At 43.8% G+C, this 22,679-nt stretch overlaps 1 protein-coding gene across 7 annotated transcripts; it reads left to right on the top strand.

Annotated features, from left to right (window-relative positions):
• The first annotated feature begins 6 nt into the window (after positions 1–6).
• On the top strand, positions 7–21,249 carry DRC9 (dynein regulatory complex subunit 9). 7 transcript variants are annotated; one of them, XM_014871642.2, is made up of 11 exons: positions 7–61; positions 2,037–2,071; positions 3,862–3,997; positions 7,431–7,657; positions 8,705–8,833; positions 10,716–10,797; positions 16,801–16,962; positions 17,581–17,655; positions 19,130–19,261; positions 20,456–20,557; positions 21,032–21,249. In XM_014871642.2, the coding sequence occupies exons 3-11, from the start codon at positions 3,884–3,886 to the stop codon at positions 21,158–21,160; spliced, it is 1,152 nt and encodes a 383-aa protein (XP_014727128.2). In that variant the 5' UTR covers positions 7–61; positions 2,037–2,071; positions 3,862–3,883; the 3' UTR covers positions 21,161–21,249. The 7 variants fall into 7 exon arrangements, with proteins under 7 accessions (XP_014727128.2, XP_088026573.1, XP_088026572.1 ...); XM_088170447.1 differs by lacking the exon at positions 7–61 and adding an exon at positions 96–273; XM_088170446.1 differs by lacking the exon at positions 7–61 and adding an exon at positions 96–468.
• The last annotated feature ends 1,430 nt before the right edge of the window (positions 21,250–22,679 follow it).

The following is a 22,679-nucleotide window of genomic DNA, read 5'->3' as shown; positions in this document are numbered from 1 at the left end:
CGGGCAGCCCCGGGAGGCCCCCGAGCGTGGTGGTTGCTACGGAGACGGGCGGCGTATCCCGGTGAGGGTGGGGGCGAGATCGGGGGAAACGAGGGCAGATCCCGATGAGAGGCTGAGGGGAGCCCGGGCCGGTCTGTACAGGGCGAATGAAAGCGAGCCTTGGCGGTGGAACGAGCCGAGGAGCCCGAAGAGAGGCAGCGCGAGGGAGCGAGCAGCCCTTGGTGTTCGGGGTGGGCTCCGGGCCCTGCCCGTCGTCCTCTGTTCTCACCCTGAGTCAGTGAATCATCTCGACATTTATTTTACTCCTGATATCCCCTTGGAGGCAAAAAGATACTTCGACACTGAAATCCCTGTAACCAAGTCTCATATTACTTTATTTTCCTAAATAAGATCTGGAAGCATATTTGCTCGCGTCAAGATTATTCACTCCCGATTTCTGTCACTTCCCTCACACTGCCAGAAATTCAGGTGCATTTTCAGAGCACTTGTGATTTAGAGAAAGGAAGGTGAGAGGAAGGGAAACCTTGAGGAACCTTGATGGTCGTTTTCCCATTCCCTTTTCTTCTCTTCCCATCCTTTTCTTCCCCTTCCTCCATTCCTCCCCTTTCCTCTCCTTTCCTTGCCCTTCGTCCCCAACCCCCCCCCTTCTTTTTTCCCAAAATGAGCACCTTGCTCTCCTAATATTTCTAGCAGGAAGCAGAGCTGTGTAAGGTAAGGCCACACCTGTTTTGCTTTCAAAGAGACCTTTTTTCGGTAAAAATGAAGTTACTTGTGATTTCAGGCTCAGCTGCTGCTCCTGTGGATATTCAGAATCTCTCCTTGCCAATCATTTGCCAAACAGAGCTAAAGGAGATGTGACATTCTCAGCTATGCATTTTCTCACTGGAATTCACTGGAGTCTCTTCACTTTACTACAAGGAATGCTGCACGAAATGCTGCTCTTGAATCCATTTTCATTTATCAGGCAGCAGGGTGGGAGAAGTGTACATCCAGGACTCTCACACAGCAGAGGGAGTTGCAATCCCCATAGGAGCAGGAGGCCAGACCTTTTATACAGTTGCTTTAAAAATTATTACTTGATATGTTTTTCTTTCCCTTTAGATCAGCAGGGAAAGAATGTCATCCAAAACTCATGGGGAAAGCTGAATCTTTCACATACTTCTTTTAAAAAAATTATTATTAATAGAGTTTAATGAAGGAGTTCAGCAAACAGAGCAGTGCAGGGCAATGCCAGTGGATGGTCTGAGGGGCACCGTGTTGACACTAAAATCCAGAGCAAGCAGCTCATATCTGTAGTGTTTCCTAATGCCCTAGACAGTGGTTTCCTTCTTAATTCCAATTTAACATAAGCCCAGACCCTACTGGCTTGGCACATGGATCTGCTGAGCAAGGATATGGATGCAAGAGAAGATACAGAGGAGGAGCAAAGCAGCAAAGAGGCTTTAGAGAAACATTCCAGTTGCCAGCTTTCTTAAAGCATATTAATATCCTGAGTTAATTCTCTCCTGGTCACAGGCAGCTGAATGAAAAGAGGAAAAGCTGTTGCATCCTGCTTCGTTTCCAATTAAGTCCCTTTTTCCTATGAGACTTGCATGTGTTATTTCTTCTTCCAGAAATGCTGCTGTAATCATCTGTCACAGCTATCTCCCAGCACATCTTTTTTCACCATATTTTTAGCATTATGACTCCACATGTAATAGATTATTCTTAGGTTGTTTAGACTCAAAATATGGAGCATGGATTTCTGAAAAAGATAAAAATGATTAAAACATTGAAAAATATTTTATTAGTGCCTGTTGACTGGAGACACTGCTTGACTTTCTTGATGTAAAAATACTGCATCTCCACTTCTATCATTGATTCCAAGGTTGAAAAGAAAAGTCGTGGAGTTAGTCTATTATACAGATCATTTGCCATTTTTTTTGTTAACACTATTATGAGATTCCTATCTCAAGTTATTACATTTTTAAAATAATTAAGATAAAAGAAAAAATCTCAGAAGCAAAGGGATTAAATCAGTTCCTTCTTTGTCCTAGGTGATCATTGAAAGCCCTGCTCAGAGGAATTAGAGGTAAGTGGGTATAAACAGTACAAGTATAGTGAACATATTGATAATGTTCAGAATCATTACTTTTCTGTTATCTTTTCCTGCCACGATGTAAACAAGCTTCTGAAATAAATCAGAGTGCCTCTACCATTACCTTGTCTGCAAGGCTGTTCTGTATTTTCATCCATTCAGGAGTTAGAAACCTTATCATAATTGCCTGGTTTAGCGGAAATTACTCTCCTTTGACCCAGAGCAGTATTATCCTTTAACTTAAATACCTCTGTCTCTCCCTGGTATCTGCCCTTCCTATGGATTTACTGAGAGCAATTCCAGTCACTGCCCTGTGCACACTTTCTAATCTTATCCCCAGGGAGAGCTACGTCCTCTTCCAGCACATTTCAACACGTGTTGCATTAAACAACTTCCTGCAACAGACAGGGATATCAGGAAACAAATGTGTGAAATCTGAGTTACTTTTGTTTGCTTTACCTATTCTGTACTGACAGACATCAAATAAACCTGCACTGAAAAGTGGCACTTCTTTTCTGCCAGGTGAAATTAAATTAATGGTCCAACTGGAAATTACATACTTTTTCAACAACAACAAAAAAAGAAGGACCAATGATAATAGCTTCGGAGAGGCTACAACAAGTATGACTCTTTTTAAACACTTGCTTATGAAATATCACTGATTTCCAGTGATGCATAGAACAGCTGCATCCAAACCTCTTTAATTTTCATAGACTATGGCCATGTCTTATGCTAACAGGGACTGCCTGATATATTTCTTTGGCATGCTTACAAGTTGGGCTGCAATATTTTGCAGGCTTAGGATATGTTTATGCAAGGGTTTTACAGATGGCACAAACCCAGTTTTAGGTAGAGCAGCCAAATTAAGTTTTAGTGGCTGTTGATACTTCCATTGCAATGACACTCAGGATCTTAGCCACCTCAAAAACTGCAGCTGTGCTATGTGTTGTACAAGAAATACCTGGTTTGTACGTACAGGCTTTGGAGGAATTGTCCAATGGCATATCAAAACATTAAAATTCTCAGATAATTTTTCCATTGTTGTGCAGGTGTTTTCTTAGGTATTTTTGGATTAACAGTGAATTTTCACTTTTCCTTAGATATACTTTCACAATATTCCATCTGTAGGCAAGGCAAAGGGGTGCTTAAGTGTATGTCAGAGCAGTTTCATGTTTGAAGTGCAAGTTAAAATAATACAGAAAGTTAAAGATTGTTTTCCTCAGTCCAGGTATTGGTTCTCGTTTAAGTTTCAGCATCTTAAGATGGTAACAGTTCCTGCTGAGAGGGGACTGAGAACCTAAAAGTGTGAAGGCAACACAGTAATATTGAGGAATTATTAGAGCATGAAGGTTTGCCATCTGAGACTTTATAGGTTGTGGATTTATTTTTTTCTTTAAAGAAGGCATCTTTCTTCTGTTGTTTCCCAAAGTCCACTATGAACCACTCCTCCCCCCTGAACTGAATAATGAGGCACCTCACGCAGTTTGTGCCCTCCATACTCATTCCCTTCTCAGCCTGTCTACCCAGATCTGCTGTAGGAGGGACCAGGACCTCTTTGTTTTGTGAAAGCTAAACATTCCCACTGTCCCTGAATGCAACCATTAGCAGAGCACAGCTTCTCTTATAAACAGTGTATGAAAGGTTATAAACAAAGCCAGGGAAGTATATGTAAGGCTGCAAATAAGGCTATTTCGGGTCTACCTTTAGTTTAAACGACTGTTACTGACATTACTAACACCACAGCATTTTTTCTGATTGGTATCTTTTATCTTTGTTCCTCCTAGCAAGAACACAGAGACTAAACAAATGGAAAAAATCACTCATCTGGAAGCTCTGATGTTTAGTGCTGTGCTGGAGAACTGTGTGGATCAACTTGCAATTCTTGGGTATATCATGCCAGTTCCTCACAAGGACAAGAATGTATGTGCCACTGCTTAAAAAGATGTATATAATGTTTCTTTTTTTGTCTTGGTTTTATATCTTTTACCAGCATTTAAAAAAAACCAAACTCAAATATATTTGCTGTGATTCTTGGGTGAAGAAACACAATAAAAGTGACCTAATTTTAATATTTATACTGCAGCATCACTCAGAAGCCTTGGTCAAGAATTTGTGCAAAGGACCCTAGTGATCCAAGATGAGGTTCCTGAGATTATAATTTTAAAATCTCAGTGGTTAGACAACAAGCAAAGAATTGGGGAAAAGGAAGAAAAACATATGTAGGTTCTTCTGTAGATACAGAGCTATTTTAAAAGTAGAAACATATAGGTTTTTTCAAAGTACTCAAAACCAGGGTAATTCTATTCCTCTCTGAGTCCATACCAAAGTTCCTTTTGTTCCCACAACGTATTAACAAAGACGCACTTTAAAATATATTAGTGACTACCCTTCCTCAGTGATCATTAATTATTAGTTGATTTCTAATAGGCATGATAGCTAAGACAGTTGGGCAGAGACATGGAGAGCAGAGAATTCCTAATGCTCAGGCAGGGGTTTGTTGCTGTGGAAGAAGGTGTTGTGTGACACATCTGGTAGCTGTTAGACGTAGGAATCAGGCTGGGACTGTCCTGAGGGGTAAATGGATCTAAGTATTATGGTCTATAAGTGACAAACCAGGCTCTTTCCAGTTTTAGCAGGTTTGCAATCTTTTTAAGATGAACTCAAGAAAAAAGTTCCTGACCAGGATGGAAATAAAAACTGGGATCTGAGTTTTGACATTTAATGACGTTCACTCTGTCTTATGTACCACTTTAGAATGCCAGAGGAAGTTAAATCATGTTTTTCTATGGGCTTCCTTTCCATATTACCTTTTCAAAAAACCCATGGCAAAGCCGCAGCAGCAGCTGGAGATGCAGTGAATTTCAGGATGGGAACGATGCTGAGACTGTGCCATAGAGGGCACTGCTCCCCTGAAAGACTCCTGGGAGCCTCAACTGCTCCCAGAGGATGCTTCTCCCTCTCTTATGTGCCAGCAGCAGAACACAGAGAAGGAGCATATCTCTGGGACAGCAGTTGTCCTCTTCAGACACCCAGACTCAGGCTGATAGACCTACTGAAGGTGCACGTAAATTACAGAGAAAACACCTTTGCTTTTGTCTTCAGTCACAGATACTCATTTTCACCAAGTCGCTTTTTAGAACACAACTTTCTCATAGGTTATAAACCTTACTTATGCTTTTAAAGATGTGAAAACAAATCGAGGAGGAAACAATTTAGAAACAAGAAAATGGCTTAGAGAAGCTATTTGCTAACTTTAGTGCTCTGTAATTTGCTACTCCTCCCTGTTTCTCAGTTTACATTTGGCTGTTTTCGTTGTATTTGTACAAGATCAGTATTTGCAAAGTACCCTGGAGTTCTATCAGTCAGACAAATCAGTGGCATCTTCAAAGACTGACATCTAAATTTCAGTTGATGACATTTTTGAGAGAATTAATCACAGCGTTGGCCAGCACCTCACTGATTTTCCAGATGGGATGCTTCACACAGTGCATGCCCCAGAGGGAGGCAGCCTTTCTATTAGCTGAATTTTGGGCAACAGACAAGCACTTAGGTGACTACACAGATGGCTACACTTGCAGTTTACAAACTTACTGCTTTTACATGGTTATTTGTTGATTATTAATGTATAAGTCCCTAGTGCTTACTACCAACCAGACAACCCAGTTATTGCCTGTCTTGAACTTTCCTGGACATTAAAAAACATCTATCAGAACATTCATAAAATCTACATGATATTAAAGCGGTTTGTTTGCCAAAATTAGTTCTTTCTGAAGTACAGTTGTCACCAACCAGCTATTTAAGCCATTTTTTTTACTAATTAGCAATGCAATTTTCCTTAGTCTGTATATGCTTTGCATGGGATTCATTTAATGTAAATTTAACAGTCCAAAAATTAAGCACATAGTCACTTTCCCTCCTTCTCTAGTCGCTGATGAGTCAGGCACTGCCAGAGGCTGATCCATCCCAATCCAGAGTTGTCTAAAACACTCAGCATGAAGCAGTCCCTTGCTGTGGCCTCACAGACTGCAGCAGCACCTCAGATCTCTAATAGAGCCTTCCTTGACTTGCCTGTCAAGAACTTTTTGGAAGTACTCTTGGCATCCACAGCTGCTGCCCTGACCACTTGTTTTAACTCTGCCCTCTGTTCTGCTGGCACAAATGTGTGTGTGGTTGTGGAAGGATCTGGACTGAGGACTAGTGCTGCTAAAAATAACTTCTTTTTTTTTCCTTTTTGCTGGAAAATGTTTCATCACAGTGAGTTCTCTGTCTGCTTCCCCAAGCAGCCGGGGTGGGGAGCAGGCAGCTGTGGACAGGGATGGGGCTGGCAGAGACTGTGTTAGCTGCAGTCAGCAGTGCTGTTATGAAGTGTTCAGCCACAGAAATGCTGGTAGACAGGCAAGAAAATGTTCTCTTTTAATGTCCCGGTGTATATACCTGCATTTTATCCAGAACACATAAACCAGAGAATTTCCTAGAAGCAAGAGCTTAGTGGATTTTATAGTGTGCTTTTGCATTTTTGGGGGCTTTTCCTTTTCTAATGAAATTGTACTCAATCACAAGATACCTTTCCATGAAGGAGAGAGCTGACAATATTTTGAATTTTTTCTTTGAATTCATGTTACATTTCCTCTGCTGTTACTCTTAAAAACCTGCTAAGCAGATAGCAGACAGAAAGTCTATCACCTTTATTCCCACACAGCTCTAGTTATAACAATAATATTGTAGGGAAAGCTGGTGGTGACGGGAAGTGGGAAATATCTAAGACAGAGAGCAGGAGGGGGAGAAACAGGCTAACAGTCTTCCAGTTTGTAAAAACTGCTGCAAAAAAGGAGGGAACAACTTGTTCTCCGTGCCTACGGAGACCAGGACAACAAGCCAGGTGTTCAAATGCTGTTGAGGAGAAAAAACTTTCTTGTGGTAAAGAAAGTTGTGAGGTGCTGGCACTGACAGGAGGGTGTGTAGTCTCTACTGCTGGAGGCCATTAAGAACATGTCAAATTAAGATTAACAGTCTGAACCATCATCCTCTGGAGTGGATTAATGCACCTTTTTAGGCCTTTTCTAGTCCTGTCACTTTAGGACTTCTGAGCCCATAAACTTCAATGAGCTACACTGTGTGCTCAAAACTAACCAACAGAAATGTTTCTGATCTTCCACTCTTTGCAGAATGTAACATGCACTACCAGCTGCTCTCAGTATAGCTTCATTCTAATTTATTACTAATTTTCCTTCCTCTCACATAATGTTGCAGAGGGTTTAGTTCTGCTGTACAATGTGCAAGCAGGTCTCTCTTATTCCCTTTTCCCCCTTCCCTTATTCTCTTATTTCCCTTATCCCCTTTCATTCCCATCCAGAAAATAAAAGAAATGATCCAGGAGGAGCTGGATATTAATTCCCCAGACCTTATGTCAGCAAAGCAAGAGAGTGGGGAAGCAGTTACCTCCACGGCTCTGGAAAACACTGAACAGAATCAGCAGCAGGAAAAAACTGAAGATCAGAAAAGCACCCAGGATTCTTCCAAAAGCTCCAAGAAACGCACCACTCGGGCTGCAAAGAAGCTAAAAAAAATTTATGCTGACAGGTGAGTGAAGCACCTGTGAGGGATGCTCAAAGCTGTAAAGCTCTCAGTCTACCTCATAAAAAGAAAAATACAAATTCCTCGCTCTCCCACTGCCAGAGTACATCAGTCTCTGTGTGGAAGGAGTTCCTCTAAGGATAGCAGTGGTATCCTTCATAGACCATTTAGTTCTGGCCTTTGTGTGCCTCTGGATGCTACCTAATGACCAGCAGTTTATTCTGAATGGAGATGTAAAACATTACCCCCTTGATAATTGTTGCCTGGGTAGAAATCATGCCAGGCACTAATCAATGCTCATGTTCTAGTACCTGGAGTCAGGTTCCTTCAGCAGATCCCAGATGCAAAGGGAGATCTGAGCCTTATTTTTGAACTCGGTCATTCTGCAGGGCACATAGAGCTTCTGTGGCGTGCATAGGCATTACAGAAAAGGTAACGTATATAAAGACTAAAGATTTTCTTTCTTTATTCCTGCACCTGAAGCAGTGCCCTGATTTGCAGAAATACCAGAAACCTTTGGTTTTAAAGAGATTATTGAGCTGAATGCTCAGTATGCATTTTTCTGCATCCTGGCTTCTGTCATGGGTTTAAGATTCTAACACAAATGAGGAAAATGCAGTTAAAGTGTAAATGCATCATGACATTTAATAACTGCATAACATTTAATAAACTGCACAAACCCATGTATTGCATCGCCAGGTCTCATTTTCCAAGATCCACCTGTCATCACTACTGCAGGCCAGCAGCCTTCTTAATGGCAACACATCTGGCACAGCATGGATGTGTTTGTGCCTCTGCAATTTCCCAGAATAGCATGCAGGGCAGCATTTTAAAATTATAAACTTCAATCAGCTCCTAATACTGAATTCTCCAGATGTACAATAAGCAGATACCATGGGAGAAGCACTTCTGGGTTTGACAGGACATAAGACTAGAAAAGGGACCTTTTATTTCCTTACATTTATTTTATTGTAAACAGTAATGGATAAAAGTGCCAGACACTGTGCTACCAGCACCTGTAAAGTATTGTTGTGTTTCTTTTCTTCCTGGCAGGCAGTATGCAAGTGATGTAATTACAGTCACTATTAAAAATATGGAGGAATTGGGAGCATTTAGTAGCCTAACAGATGCTAATGAGAGAGAGAAGGCAAAAAAGAACAAGTTTTATGACATCCTCATCAGGTCAGTGTTGTGTATAGTTCTTCCCTGTTTAAATGCTGAAAGTAATTCCCACTCAGTTCATGCTGAAAAGGAAATAAAACCCAATACAACAAAAATACAGAAGGGGTACTTTTCAAAACTTGAATTACTCAGTTTGCTTTGCAAATTGCAATTTTTCCCCCTTGGGTAGAAACAGTGGATGGGTCTGATACTGATCTGAGCTAGGAATTGCTTGAGCTTTGACCACGGTGAACACCAGTGGCTGAAATAGTGCAAATGCCTCGTTTCAATTAAAACATAATGTGATATAGGAGCTCCTTGATCTTTAACTCCTGTCTCCAGTGAAAGCCAGACCAGCAGAGAATCTGTTCAAATCAGGGCCAGCAACATATGGCCTTTAGGCTGCCTGATGCCCAGGAGAATCTGCTCTGACCCATATGCTAATAGGCTCCTTTTCCCCAGCAGCAGTGAGGGGATAGCACAGATGGTGACAAGTGTCTTATTTAAGGCTAATCCACCAGCCACTGTACTGTGATTCTCTTCTGTCCCAAATCTTTTAGGCTATACATTTGTTATCATCTCAGCTCAAACTGGTGATTTCTTAGCTGAAGCTTTTGAGCTCTAGAGGTTTGGTGGTTTTGTAGCATTAAACCTCTGTTTCAATCTCAAAACTGTCAGAATTGCAGTCATCAGACAAATATTTGAGCACTTTACCTCAGTGTAGCAACTCAGGCCCATCATTGAGGGTGCACAGCAAAGCTGCTCTCAGTCATGATTTGTTAGGAATCCAAGCTACTGGAACAGTTCTTGTGGTGGGTCAGGGATCTGCCTCCAGGGCAATCCCCAGCTTCAGTGGAATGTGTGACTTCAAGCACGAAACCAAACTCTTCCACTGCCTAAAACCAAGGGATTTATTGTTTATCCATGGAAGGGACAGAAAGCAAGAATGAGATTAGCAATTGGCTGTGCAGTAACTATCCAATACTGAAAGGTAGAAAAATACAGACAAATTATAATCAGAAAGGACATAATCCTTTTTATCCCCTTCTGTCAATCATATCTAGCCATGTTGTACTATACATTCTTTTAATGGAATGAACTTGATCTGTCTTTCAAGATAATAAATAGTTGTCTGGTTTTGTGTAAATACACTGCTCTGAAAGCCATCTGCAGTGAGATGACAGGGACTCCTTATCAGGAGCTTTTGTTCATCAGTCACCCAGATAAGGACTCTGAAAATGAAATGCATGTGTGATTGTAAGGTTGGAATAGGATACAAAGTTTCAGGGGCCAACTGTAGTATTTACTGGCTTTAAAACTAATCATAAGCATAAAAGCTTAGAGAAGCACTCTGAGTGAAATAAGATAATAATACCTAGAATATTTACCGCATCTGTTTTGTTTTAGACAGATGAACACTTCTCTAGCTTTTGGTCTTCACTCAGATCCCTTCATGGATCTCAGAACCTGGGGCAGTGTTCTTTGGAAGATTTAGGTCTGATATGAAAGAAACAACATTCTCATACACATAATAACACAATCTGATACTCTCTGCTGCTCAGGCTTGTTTCTGCATAGAATCACAGACATTTTGCCTATGTAGTAATTGTGACTCAATGACAGGCATCTTCCCTGTTATAGTAATTGGATAATCTTCAAATCCATTCTAGGCTTTCAACAAGAGCATCCCCTGTTTTTTTGGTTTGTTCTCCCACTTGTTCCCATCTGCCCTGCTCAGTCTGTGCACCTCTTCTTTCAGGATTTACTAACCAAGTCAGTAGTTTTGGTGATAAGTCTCTCTTTGTCTTACCAAAATGTATCAGGAGACAGGAAGTTCCCCTTCTAGGTAAACAGTTCTTGTATTTTTTTAATATATTGAAATGATTGTATTTTCCCACTTCAGGGAGGAAAAAGGAAAGAAGGAGATAAAGGCACTCCAGAAACAGCTGCAAGATGTCAAGAAACAAACTGATAAAGACCTTCAGGTGAGAGCACTTAGCACTGGGCATCTTGCCAGAGGGAAGCCTGTTAGGAAGCTGGCCTCTGCTGCCCAGGAATTAGCACTCAGGCCATGGCCATACACAATGAGCCACCACTTAGGAGTACAGAGGTAGAATAATTACAATAATGATTTGTATTTGGAATAACCCCTCTAATGACTTCGAGAGCAGTTTCTGATGGTTTTCAAATGGGAGCTCTAAATTATCATAATCATGAGAGACTGTGGTCAAAAATCTGCTGGGAGTGACAAAGCATAGATACCTGCAATCAGTAAGAAAGAGGTTATGTGCAGATAACGGAATCTAAGGTTCTGTCATACTCAGTCATGACAGATCATTTGGCACAGAAGGAAGTGTGCCAAAGGGAGTGAGAAAGACAGACACCTATTATAGAGGCAGGCTGTCTTTCTACCTACATTTTCCTCTGGGGAAAGTGTCATTCTATTAATCTATTTTTCTAGGTTTCCAGACGTCAGAAAATCCCAAACATGCCTGCACAAGGGCAGATCAATGTTATTGCACATATGCTGTCAACTTAATCTTTCTGGAAAGCTTCAGCCCTTCTGTCTGCATCATGCAAAGGGTGTGTACATGCACAGTAAATATGGGGCATTCTGGAAATGTCAGACTTGCTACACAAGTGCAGATCAATTGAATGGCTTATCACTTTGATGCTTACCAGACAGCTCAGACTTGATGCTCATTCAACATGGAAATGTAGCCAGGCCCTGCTGAGGCAGATGTGTGATAGCAAACAAGCAGAAGGCAAGCTGGGGCAGAGCTGTACAGGGGCTGAGGGAAGGAACAAGAATCTGACACTTGGTTCAGTAGTGAGCAAGAGGACAGCAAAGGCATCTGAGGAAAGAATTGGTGTCACTGAGTTTTGTCTTTGGACAAAAGTGCGGACAGTAATCAAACCAGGATATAGTCGACTAGAGAGAGGAATTTTAAGCCCCAGACATGCTGGTGAAGTTTGGTTTGTAGAACACAAAGGTTTTGTGTTGGCAGCCTGGATGCATATATAGTGGAGAGTTTAATTGTAAATACAGGACAATTGTAAAAACATGAAGGACCTATTTGCTTCTCACACTGTCCCTTCTCAGTCAGACTCTGATGCCTCCTGGGAAGTTCCTACTCTCCCATTCCTCGGGCTGGTGAATGTGATGAGATAGTTCGCTGTGTGGTGCTCTTCAAACCTCACCATGTCTGTGCACACAATTTATGTACCCAGTCCTGGTACCTTCCCAGGGACTGTAATCATCCTGTCTTGTAGCAGCAGCAGTGTTCTGGCACTCTGCAGTCAGGCCCACTTCTCTGTGTCCCACCCTGCACCTCTCCCACCTACCTCCTGCAGTCATAAAAATGTGTGTAGAGCCCATCCTGAGAGGGAGCTCTTTTTTTTTTGTCCTTTCAGTGCTAATTCAGTTCTTGAGCTTTGCCTCATCAAGTGGGATTTGCACTCATCGGGGATTTTTTTTTAATATTTCAAGCTTAAAAGTCCTTTCCTAAGCTTCCTTATAGTTTCAGCTTTGATAACAAATCAAAGAAAAGACTACTTTAAAGTACTGCTTTCCTCCTGTGCCAAAAATAATGGTGTCTCACTGTGTCTCCCAAGGGAGAATAATTTCTATTTACTTCATATGGGATTTTCCCATAGGCAGTTTTACAGACTCTTGCATGATTTGTCACCTTGCCAACTAATTAAAAATAAAAATACAGCTTCGCTGACTTTGGAGTACTTTGAACAACAATAATAATGCACAGACCTGTAGACAAAAGCCTACATGGCTGAGAAAAAAAAGCGAGCAAATCTAATCCTGGAACCAGAAAAACACGGCCTTTGTCTCACTCATGTTGCTGTGAATTTGTATTTTCAGCCTTTCTACTTCTTAAAAAGATGCTAATTAATAGTGTATTAGCCTGCTCAGCTCATTTTTCTTTCTAATGGAACACAAATCAAATGCTAAATGTTCTTTTTTATTTTGTTTTCTCTTGGAAAGCACTGGTGTCTCTAACTGAAATGGTGCTTCTGGTTTTGTTCTTACCTCTCTGTGCAGGAGCAGCACTGGTGGCTCTGGTTTGACTGAAGAGGGTCTGTTTGCTGCTGCAGTGTTCATTTTCTAGTTTTATAAAAATTCTCACTTTCTCTGGTTTCCTGGACAAGTAAAAGCAGTCTGTGTAGGTTTTGAAACAGATTAATATCATAGAGGATTATACGGCTTAACATAAAAATTTAGGAATGTAAAATTTAGCATTCCTGCATTGCTCTTCACCTGAAGACTTTTTTTGTCCTGCAGGTTTTGTGGTGTACTCATGTCATACATGTGTGCAGGAAGTGGTGTAATTTTATTACAAGCAGTAATGTTACAGCTACCAAACAGACAGAAATCTAATGGCACCACAGTACCAATGAAAACATGTCTGCAACTTTAATTCTTTATCGGTTGTCATAACACATCCAGATCCACTGTATCAGTGCATCACTCAGTCATGCTTTTAGTAGTAAGATTAAAACCCATCATGTTTCTTCCCTTTTCCTCTCCCAGGAGGACAAATGCATCAATGGAGTGTTCTGTGGAATGCTTTAAACACATATACACACCCACTGGTGCAGGTTTCTACTGCACAGGATGATTACAGTAGAAGGCACAAGGTTTGTGATGGTGCTGAGCTTCACTGCTGGCAGAGCCCCAAGGAGCACTGCAGGACTTGGAGCTGGTGCACTAGACCCAAACCTGGCTCCAGGGGGGCAGGATTTTCCACAGGAGTGCTGCTGCCAACAGGTCTGCTCCCTCTGCCAGCAAACTGTCCCTCCCGGGGCTCTCCCGCAGCTGCTGCCATCGGTGCTGAGCTGGCCAAGGGCTGCAGAAGCCGTTCTGTCCTCACCAGGTGACAGCCAGCCTTGTTGTCCCTTGGGCACAGACATTCCTTGAGGGTGTTCTGGAGCTGGGACAGTGATGCAGGCAAAGCCTGACTGAAGTGCCTGCAGTGCTGCCTGTTGAGGTTTCAGGGGAATAAGCCCAGGCTGCAGCAGGTGCGTGGATCCAAGCACATCTCCAGGCTCTGCAAGCTGAGAAGCTGCAGCTGCCAGAAGAGCCTTGAGCTCTGAGCACTCGGTATGGGAGCAAGGCAGAGCAGGGCCCTCTGTCAGCACAGAGCACAGCACTCCTTCCCCTGCCAAATGGGCAGCATTGGACTGCTGGAGAATTCCTCAGACTGTTTACTCCTGTGGGCTATTTTTGTAACCAGCTGTATTTTATGACTGTAAACACTAATTGCTGTGGAAGAGCTGGGAGATCTTGGTGGCACTTACAAGAGAGATAAATCAAAGTAAGTGAAAACACAGGAGTGTGGATAAGGTCTCCAGCTAAGTGCAGCTGCTTTTGCAGCCAAACAGCATCTGTGGGGAAGTGGCACCAGGTGACAGCAGACAGGCCCCTGAGCTGATGTCTGTGAGCTGAGAGATCAGAGAAACCAGCTTGTTTACCTGCTTGTGAAGCAGACTGGCTCCTGACAACTATTTCCTGGGTTTTGATCTTGGTCTCTGCCAGTTTTCTGATAGTTTTGGACACGAGGGATGATTTGGTTTGGCAGATTCAACGCTGAAGTCATCCCAAATAAGCAGCCCAGAGATTTACTGCACCAGCTATGGAAGTGTTCCGTGTCCTGGCGTGGACCTTCGCTATGATAAACCAGAATGAATAAATATTAACTCATTTTCCCAGTTACGGTCCCTGAAGTTCAGGGAACAGCACACTCTGCAGATGGTACCCACAGCTTCTGCGCATTTACTGCTGCATTTACTACCCTCAGCCAAACGCCAAACGTGCCCCAGCTCTGTAGCACCAGGTCCTGCAGCAGGAGCTGCCCTCACGCCTGCAGCCAGCTTTCCCTGGCCAGGCAGATGCTGCTGTAAACCACCAGTGGGTTTTGCATTTCACTTCCCGTCTGCTTTGGATTGTGTAACCAAGCCCCCAGACTCCCCACCACTAACCAGGATGTTTTACAACACCACAGACCAAATCCAAACCACAGACATGCCATTCAATGGAGAAAACAACAGAGCACACGGGCCCCCATTCCAGCTGAGGTCTGGGGCACAAGGATCAGAAGCACTTTTTTCTTTACTAAAATGTGAAATGAAAAAGAAAATAACCTGGTGAGAAATTCATGCTCTGCCCCAACTCTCTGAGTACTTTGTAACCTAGGCTAAACCCTTATTTTCTGGCCAGTTTACAGATCTTTAGATGATAGAAGTAACACACTGACATCAGCGGTGCTTGACTTTCCTGAGCCTCAGTGCCACAAAAAGCTGTGGGTTTGTTTTTTTTTTTAATTAGCATCTCCTTAGTCTCTCTGCTGAGACACAATTTCACTATGACCCAGGAAGACAATCTCAAAATAGAGTGGTACACTCATATCCCCTGTCTACTGACCAGGAACAAAACTCCTCCCAATGGCCACCAAAATTCCATGCCAGGGAAAATAAAGGCCAGAAACCTTAATGAGGCATAAACAACTCATGTATGTAGCTGTCTCTGCAATCATATGATGATATGGCCATAAAAATAATATCGGTGTTTGAAACCTTCAAAAACATGTGAACACCCTTGGACTCACAAAACAGCATTAGCCAAGGCCCCAGTTATCCTGCCTCATAAATGTACTCTGCTCTTCCTATGTATGACAAGGGGTGCAGAAGGAAGTACTTTCCTTTCAACTGTTCCAAACTGTTCTTATAAGGAGACCTTTTCCAAATGAGTCATGCTGCAAGGGCTTTCAAACACAGCACTATTGAGCTGGCTTCTTCCTGTGGCATTTTTCCATGTTTACACAGCTAAGGAATGTGAGGTGCTTCAGAGACAAGATATGTGGGTTTCAAAAAATGCCAGCACTGTGGTATTTCATCTTCATCTTCAGCTGTGGAGGTTTGGCTGATGAATACCATACCCACCACATCATGGCACGGAAGCAAAGAGAAAGGCTGTAATGGAGCAGTTGGGTGCATTCACATTGATCTTGCATAATTACACAGGAAGCTTTGATGACCTTTTTAACTAGACAAAAAAGTCTTCCTTTTACAGGCATTTGACCCAAGTTCCAACCCCAGGGTAATGAACCTTTATCTGTTATTCAAATAAATTAATAAAAAAAAAGAGTAAACAAAACAGCAATCCCAAATCAAGCAAAAGCACTTTGCTTCCCAAGCATGCTCCAGAAGCTGGTCAAACCATTCAGGATTTTGGGCTATGGGAGAACTCTAGGGAACAGAAAACTCTCTGCCCAAGGAAACCTCAGCTCCATTGCAAAGCAAGGCATGGGGAGAGGCAGGGACCTCATAGCCAGCTTTTCCTTGACACTGCTTCTTTGCCCTGGGTGTATGTTTTCATAATGAAGTGGGCACCTTCTACCTGGTAAGATTTCAAGAAAGAACTGTTTGAAAATACAGCAAGACAGGATTAGATTTGCACCTGTTCCTAAGGCTGTGTTTATACAGCTGCTGCATAACTAGGAAAAAAAAATAAATCCAAGGAATAGAATATACTTTAGGATAACAAACTTTGGCTTTTGTGGGCCTGAGACATTATCCTCCTCTTAGAGATGCTCACTCACTGAGATGGTCTAATGCAAGGTGTTAGTAAAAGTAAAGCCTACCTTTAAGTGGTTAAATTTTTTTTTTTCATATTTATCCTAAACATGACTGAAACAATTTCTTGACCAGAGAGCAGGCCTACCTTCTTGTCCCACTCTGTTCCTCATTCTTCCCTCTCCAGAGGCAATCACTCCTTGCTGATGGGTTTATTGCTGTCTATATGGGTTGCAGATCAAACTAACCTTTGAAATGCTCCTTGAAATGGAGCAACATTCAGGGAAAGTGAAGCCTATAGCTATTTCTCTTCTGACCTTATCAGGGGGTGGAAAGATTAAGAAATGGTCAGCTGACCTCAGTCTCCAGGCTTGCTTTTGTGCTGCTTTTGTCTCCACTAGAACAGAGATGAGGCCATTGATCGCCTCAAAGATAAGCTTCAAGAGAACACGGCCAAATGGAACACAGAGAGCTACTACATGAAGAGAAACACAGATCTTCAGATCCATCTAACCCAGAGAAAGTGCAGCAATGCAGAGATTGCCCTGGAGAAGGAAATCCAGGTAAACCTTTCCCCATGGCCCATACTGGAAGACATCTCCATCTAGTAAGGGAAGAGCCCTCCTCGCTCCCCAGATACCCTCTCTGTTCTCCATTATAGTCACCAGCACAGCTGTTTGAACTGGATCAGGAAACTCATTGGGGTTAGGCATTTTTATCTCTTCTATTGTTTCTCTGTATGATGCTGCAAACAGCCACAACAAGGATGGCATGGCTTTAGGAGACAGGGAATGCTTAAAGTAATGCCATGGTCAGAAAAACAGACCCAGAAGTATATCCAAAGGAGTGGTTACAAGGTATTAGCAACATGAGCTCCCAGTAGTGCCCCCAGCAGATTATACAGATAGAGCAGCTTGTGTGGCCATAAGGTGAACTGGGCTAGAAAACTGTTTTGGTTTTGCAAGCATCTTTTTTTGACTGATCAAGGTCTGATCTAATTGTCCCTTTTTCATGGATGACCCAGGAGCAAGTACTGCATTGGCTGATTTTATCACTGGAAATAATGTCTGTGGACTACACAGAGCTCCAGCACTTTTAGTCAACTTTCAGCAGCAGTGGGTGCACACACATAGACAGCAACATTCATTGTCTCACATGTGTTCTGTCTGCTCTGATTACAGAATTTGAAGAGCAAAACTGATGAGGAAATTCAACTCCACACTGAAACTGAAAATTTCCTCACGCAACAATATCAAGTATGTGTGACTGTCAGCTGATGCTTAAAATAGAAACCTATAAACACCATATCATTGATTATTGCTTAAAGGAAAACAGTTACTGCTCCATCAAATGTACCAGATTCATGACTGCTGCAGTTTGAATGATTACTTCTCCTCAAATACTAATTGACCCAGCTCTCCCAAGCTTAGGATTTACTACGTATAGATACATTTTCTTAAATTTAGGGTTCATGTAATGAATTACATTGTTTATTCAGGTGTTATGGATTTTTCCTCTCTCAGATGGTTGTATTTGGAATTTTATTTAGACCCTCCTTGGCAGTTGCTGGGGCTCCCAGCACCCCTGTGAAGAAACCAAAGTAAGGGCAGCAGCTTGAGAGACCCAAAGGCTGTGTAGAGGGGAGGGACACTGAGGAGGGAATGACACAAACTGCCAGTCCAGCCTTATCTGAGGAAGATTTGAGGTGGGATCACTGCTAAACCGTAACTATTGTACACAGTTTTAGAAGCATGAATGTTCCTGCGGTGTTGATTCAGAGGTTCAGAGCATTCCTATTATTAACAGTGAATAACTTTATAGGGAATAATGCTGCAAAGCCTCACATAAATGGTATGATGGGAAGAAAACCTGAACTACTGCAGGGTACCTGACGTCATTGCCAGTACAAAATTTAATAGGAGATAATAGGTTTTTAAAGATGTAATTTGAGTGCAAACCAGTGCTGTATCTTGTGAGCAATTGAACAGTGTGCTCTGCACCCCAGAGCTTTGTTCTGATCAATGCTCCCAGCGAGGGGGCTGCCCAAGTACATGCTGAGCTTGGCTGACCTCCAGCAGGCAGCCCAGCAGCAGCTCCTCTGTGCTCAGACAGCAGCTGGTGGCTTTGCAGGGGCTGCAGACAGGAGGATGACCATGCCCTCCATCCCCCTTGTGTGTCCAGCTGTGATGCTGTAATGAGATTGATGCTTTTCCTCAGATTATTTTTCCATGGAAGCAATCACGATGGTTGCTATGGAGAAGTTATTGCTGAATAGGAGGAAGTCATCTGGGTGACTGTTTCAGAAACACCTGCCCTATTCATGAACACAAAGCCAAGTTCACAACCTGAAATAGTGTGAAGTGCTGTCCCCTGGGACCTTATTCCTGGTGTGCTGAACTTAATCCAGAAAGTGGGTAGGGAGTCAGGCAGAGGATAAAAGCTCTCCCACTGACAAATTGTGCTTTTTAACCTCCCCCTCCTTCTGCATACACACAAAGAATGGCTTCTGGCTGTCACTTGCTTCATCAGGACTGGCTGCACAAAACTGGCCCTGCAGTAATTTATGAGTAGTCTTAGGAGCTTGATCCTTTCAAGATGAGAAGAAAACACTGACCATGCACAATTTACAGGACTCTCACCACCATCCTGAAAGCAGGCCATGTAATAGTAGCAACCCTGTCACCTGTGCACTCTTTGCACCATGCTGAGCACCCCTCTCTCTCCATGCAGAAGGTGAAAGAGAAGCTGGAATACTGGATAGAGAAGTATAATAAAGACACTGCTGCAAAAGATGAAGAAATGGATGATCTAAAAGCATTAAAGGCAGAGAACTTGGAAACGATGCAGAGATTTGCCAAAGAGGTAAGACATCAGCAGCATCTCAATGTTAAGCCATGTGAAATTGCATTGGGCTTTTTCCTACACTCATTCAGATAAGGAACCAGGACCACAGAAAAAAATCAGTAATTTTGAGGCATAGGCTGTGATTATAGCACTTGTCTTGGGAAGACAACGGCTGAGATGTCATCTTCTATTTGCCACCTGTGACATCAAGGAGGGATGATGATGTTTCCCCTATAGCTATTTTCAAATACCAGCAAGTAAGGAGAGAGCTAGTGACAGCCTTTGTGAGGGGGAGAGGTAATGTCCCATCCCATCACTACGTCCCACCTTACTTTGCTGACTGAGTGTGAACAGATCTGCTCCTAGGAAGACCAGGGTAAGACAGGCTGAGACTGGAAAAGGCAGCTCATCCCCTCCTGCAGAAACACATTTCCAGCTGCACAGAGCTCTTATCAGAGAGCTGATTCTGGGTAGAACCATTCCTGCTCCACTGGGTTCTTGGTTAACTGCTGGGCTCCGATCACAACAGAACAGCAGCACAGAACAGAGAGACGTATCTAGAAAAATGTGTGTTTTAAAACCAGAAGGAATTTACTTGTAAACATTCCTTCCCATCTGTGGGCTGGAAATGATGGGATGGAGCTGGATGTTTCCCTGCTTGTGGGCTCATTTTTCACTCTGTACACTGTCATCTCAGTGTCCCAAGTGTGTTTGTACATCATCTGCTGCTTAGCCTGGGGGACCAAATGTCCTCCCCACCACCAGCTGTTGCCGGGGAAGGCATCAGCCAGGCATTTTACAGACAGGATCAGGGGGTTAATTACACCCAGGCCGTGAGAGGTTTCACTTTGGCAGCAGCTCCAAGTGCCTGAGGACTGACGGTGGTAATGAGCAACATTTGCCATCTGGATTTAGGAAAGATCAAATAATGGAGATGGGGGAGGAAAGCCTCCACTCACACATTATCCCTGGGCTGCCCTGGAGCTCCCGGGTGCAGAGGGACACCACAACACACGGGTGTGAGCAGTCCAGGCAGGGCTGTGGGAATTGTATAGCAAGGATAAGATCTGTAGGCAGCAAAGAATCATTGCACCAAGGTCCGGGTGAGCTGTGCCCCGGCAAATGGCTGGGCACAGTTGGCCCTGAAGGATGGCCTTGCAGTTTAGGGGATGTGTTTGTCATGGCTTTTGCCACCCCTGTGCTTTCTTGCAGTGCCTGACATTCCAGGCAACCATCATCATTGACCGGACAGACAAGGAAACCAAGAAAAAACAGATAGAGCAAGAAGCCCTGGAGCAGAAGAGTGCCCTGAAGGTAAAGGGGAGCAAAGCTGAGGTAGTGCTGCTCCAGCAGCACCTGGGAGTTAAAAATCTGTGCCACAGGCTTTGTCCAGGAAGAAAACAGCCCAAGAAAGCTAGCTGGTGTGTGTTGCCACAAGCAAAGGACAAAGCCTGTTCCTTTTGCTGGGGCACACTCAGAGCCAGCAGCTGGCTGCAGATTTGAGATGGGAAATGAAAGGGGAGCAGCCAGTCTCCTGTAAACATCACTGCACAGGTGATACAGGGGGGTCATGGGGTAGTGCTCCTGTTTGTCCCTTGCCACCAACAACAGGCGCCACCAGCCCAGCTGCAGATGCCTTTGGCACAACCAGGCCCAAAGGCTGCTGCATGGGCTGAGGGCTCCCTTCTGTGGCTGGGGAGCACTGGAAAGACTCTCCAGGCATTGAGCTGTACCAGGTACCCCAGCAAGTGATTTCCTCTCAGGCCTCTCTCTCTCTCTCACTTCCAGGTGCAGGCCTGGTGGAAAGGTACAATGGTGCGCAGATTCCTTGGCCCCTACCAGGAGCTCGAGAAGTATTTGAAGGGACAGTTAGCAGAGAAAGAAGCAGGCAAGGAAAAATCTGGAGCAAAGAGATAAATAAAGAAAGTGGCCATAGATGTACTCCAGGACTGTTGCTGGCCAGGGCACTGTGGTATGTCTGACAGGACAAAATAAACCATGTAACCGAACTTGGGCAATTCTGGAGAACACAGTTCCTGCAGACACAGTTGTGGTGAAGCTGCCCTTGCACAGCCTTTTTCCCAGCAGAAAGGGGATTTGCCTCAAAGAAGTGAGAAACAGTACATCCCCTGCAAAGCGCTTTATGGAAACAAGACAGTGAGAGGCTGCTACCAGCCCAGTAACTCACCAGCATGGGATGCTCTGCACCCAGAATCTCCTCTGTCACCCCCAAACCACCAGCCGTGGCTCTGGATCAGGCAGGGAGGCCAAGGCACCCCTAGATGGGCTTCATCTGTGCTCTCCGTGCCTCCAGCACTGGCATCAGCTCAGCAGAGGAGAACATGAGCAGTTTGCAAGTGCAAACACAAGTGCAGTCAGAGCACACAGGTTTCCATTCCCACAGTCCTGCAGTGTCAGTGCACAGAGAGAATAGCTCCATATACCTTCTGACCAAGGGGAAGAACAAAGGGAAAAGGCAGCCAGCCATGCTGCCTACAGGAGCTGCTCTGTCACAGCCATCCCCACCACCCCAGCCAGCACCACTGCACACTGAGACAGGGCTGAAGGCAGGGAGCCGAGTTGCTTTTTACCAAAAGGGAATCCCTGCTCCTGACACCATTAGTCCACATGCAGGTCTGTGCAAAAAGCCCTGCGGCCTGGTTTCCCACCCATATAGGAGATGATCTCAAACTATACAGTCTGGTCTGCTCTTTGTGACCACCCAGTGCTTGCCCCATCCAAACCTCCTTGTGTCCAACCTGAACTGAGCCAAAAGCTCTGAGGTTCATGTGAGATGGCTGAAACCATGAGCAGAGAGGCTGTGGCTCAGAACTCTGAGCAGTAGGCACCAGTGCTTTATCAGGCAGACTGGGTTGTCTTGGGACACTTGGGAGTGTTGAAGTTTCAGATGCTCCAGACAAACCACATTAGAAGTGCTGGTGTTCCCGCTGGAGCATGGATGCTTGCTTGAAACCTGAACAAATTCTCTCAATTCCCGTGCTCTCCATGCAGCGCTGAGAGCAGGGATTGCTCCAGTTCAGGGCTGGCAGGAACAGAGCCAGGACTGTGGCTTACACCCCACTGCATGAAGTGCCTCAGTGCAAACCCGGGACTTAAGTTCCTAATTTTAACTCTTCTTTTTCATGTGCTGCTGACTCAGTTCATTTCACCACAGACCTGTGTTTTCTGTTGTGATGGGGGTGTTAACAGGTGACCTGCTTGGGTGGAAGGAATGAAGTTGATCACGAAACTCTCCATAGACTCTGAGCTAAGGAATAGCAGGATGAGATGGAGGGCAGCAGATCTCTGCTGTTTATGTCAAACTCCAGGCACACTTTATTAATGCAGCCAAACAACTGAAATCTGACACTGGGCTGCACTTGCTTCTCAGCAGAGAATGAAGTAGCTCTGGAAACAAAGAGTGGAAGAGTGTTTT

Source organism: Sturnus vulgaris, chromosome 10 (assembly GCF_052056855.1).
Source record: "Sturnus vulgaris isolate bStuVul1 chromosome 10, bStuVul1.hap1, whole genome shotgun sequence".
Classification (NCBI taxonomy): Eukaryota; Metazoa; Chordata; class Aves; order Passeriformes; family Sturnidae; genus Sturnus; species Sturnus vulgaris.
Note: the sequence above shows the minus strand (reverse complement) of the source record. Positions and strands in the feature narration are given on the sequence as shown.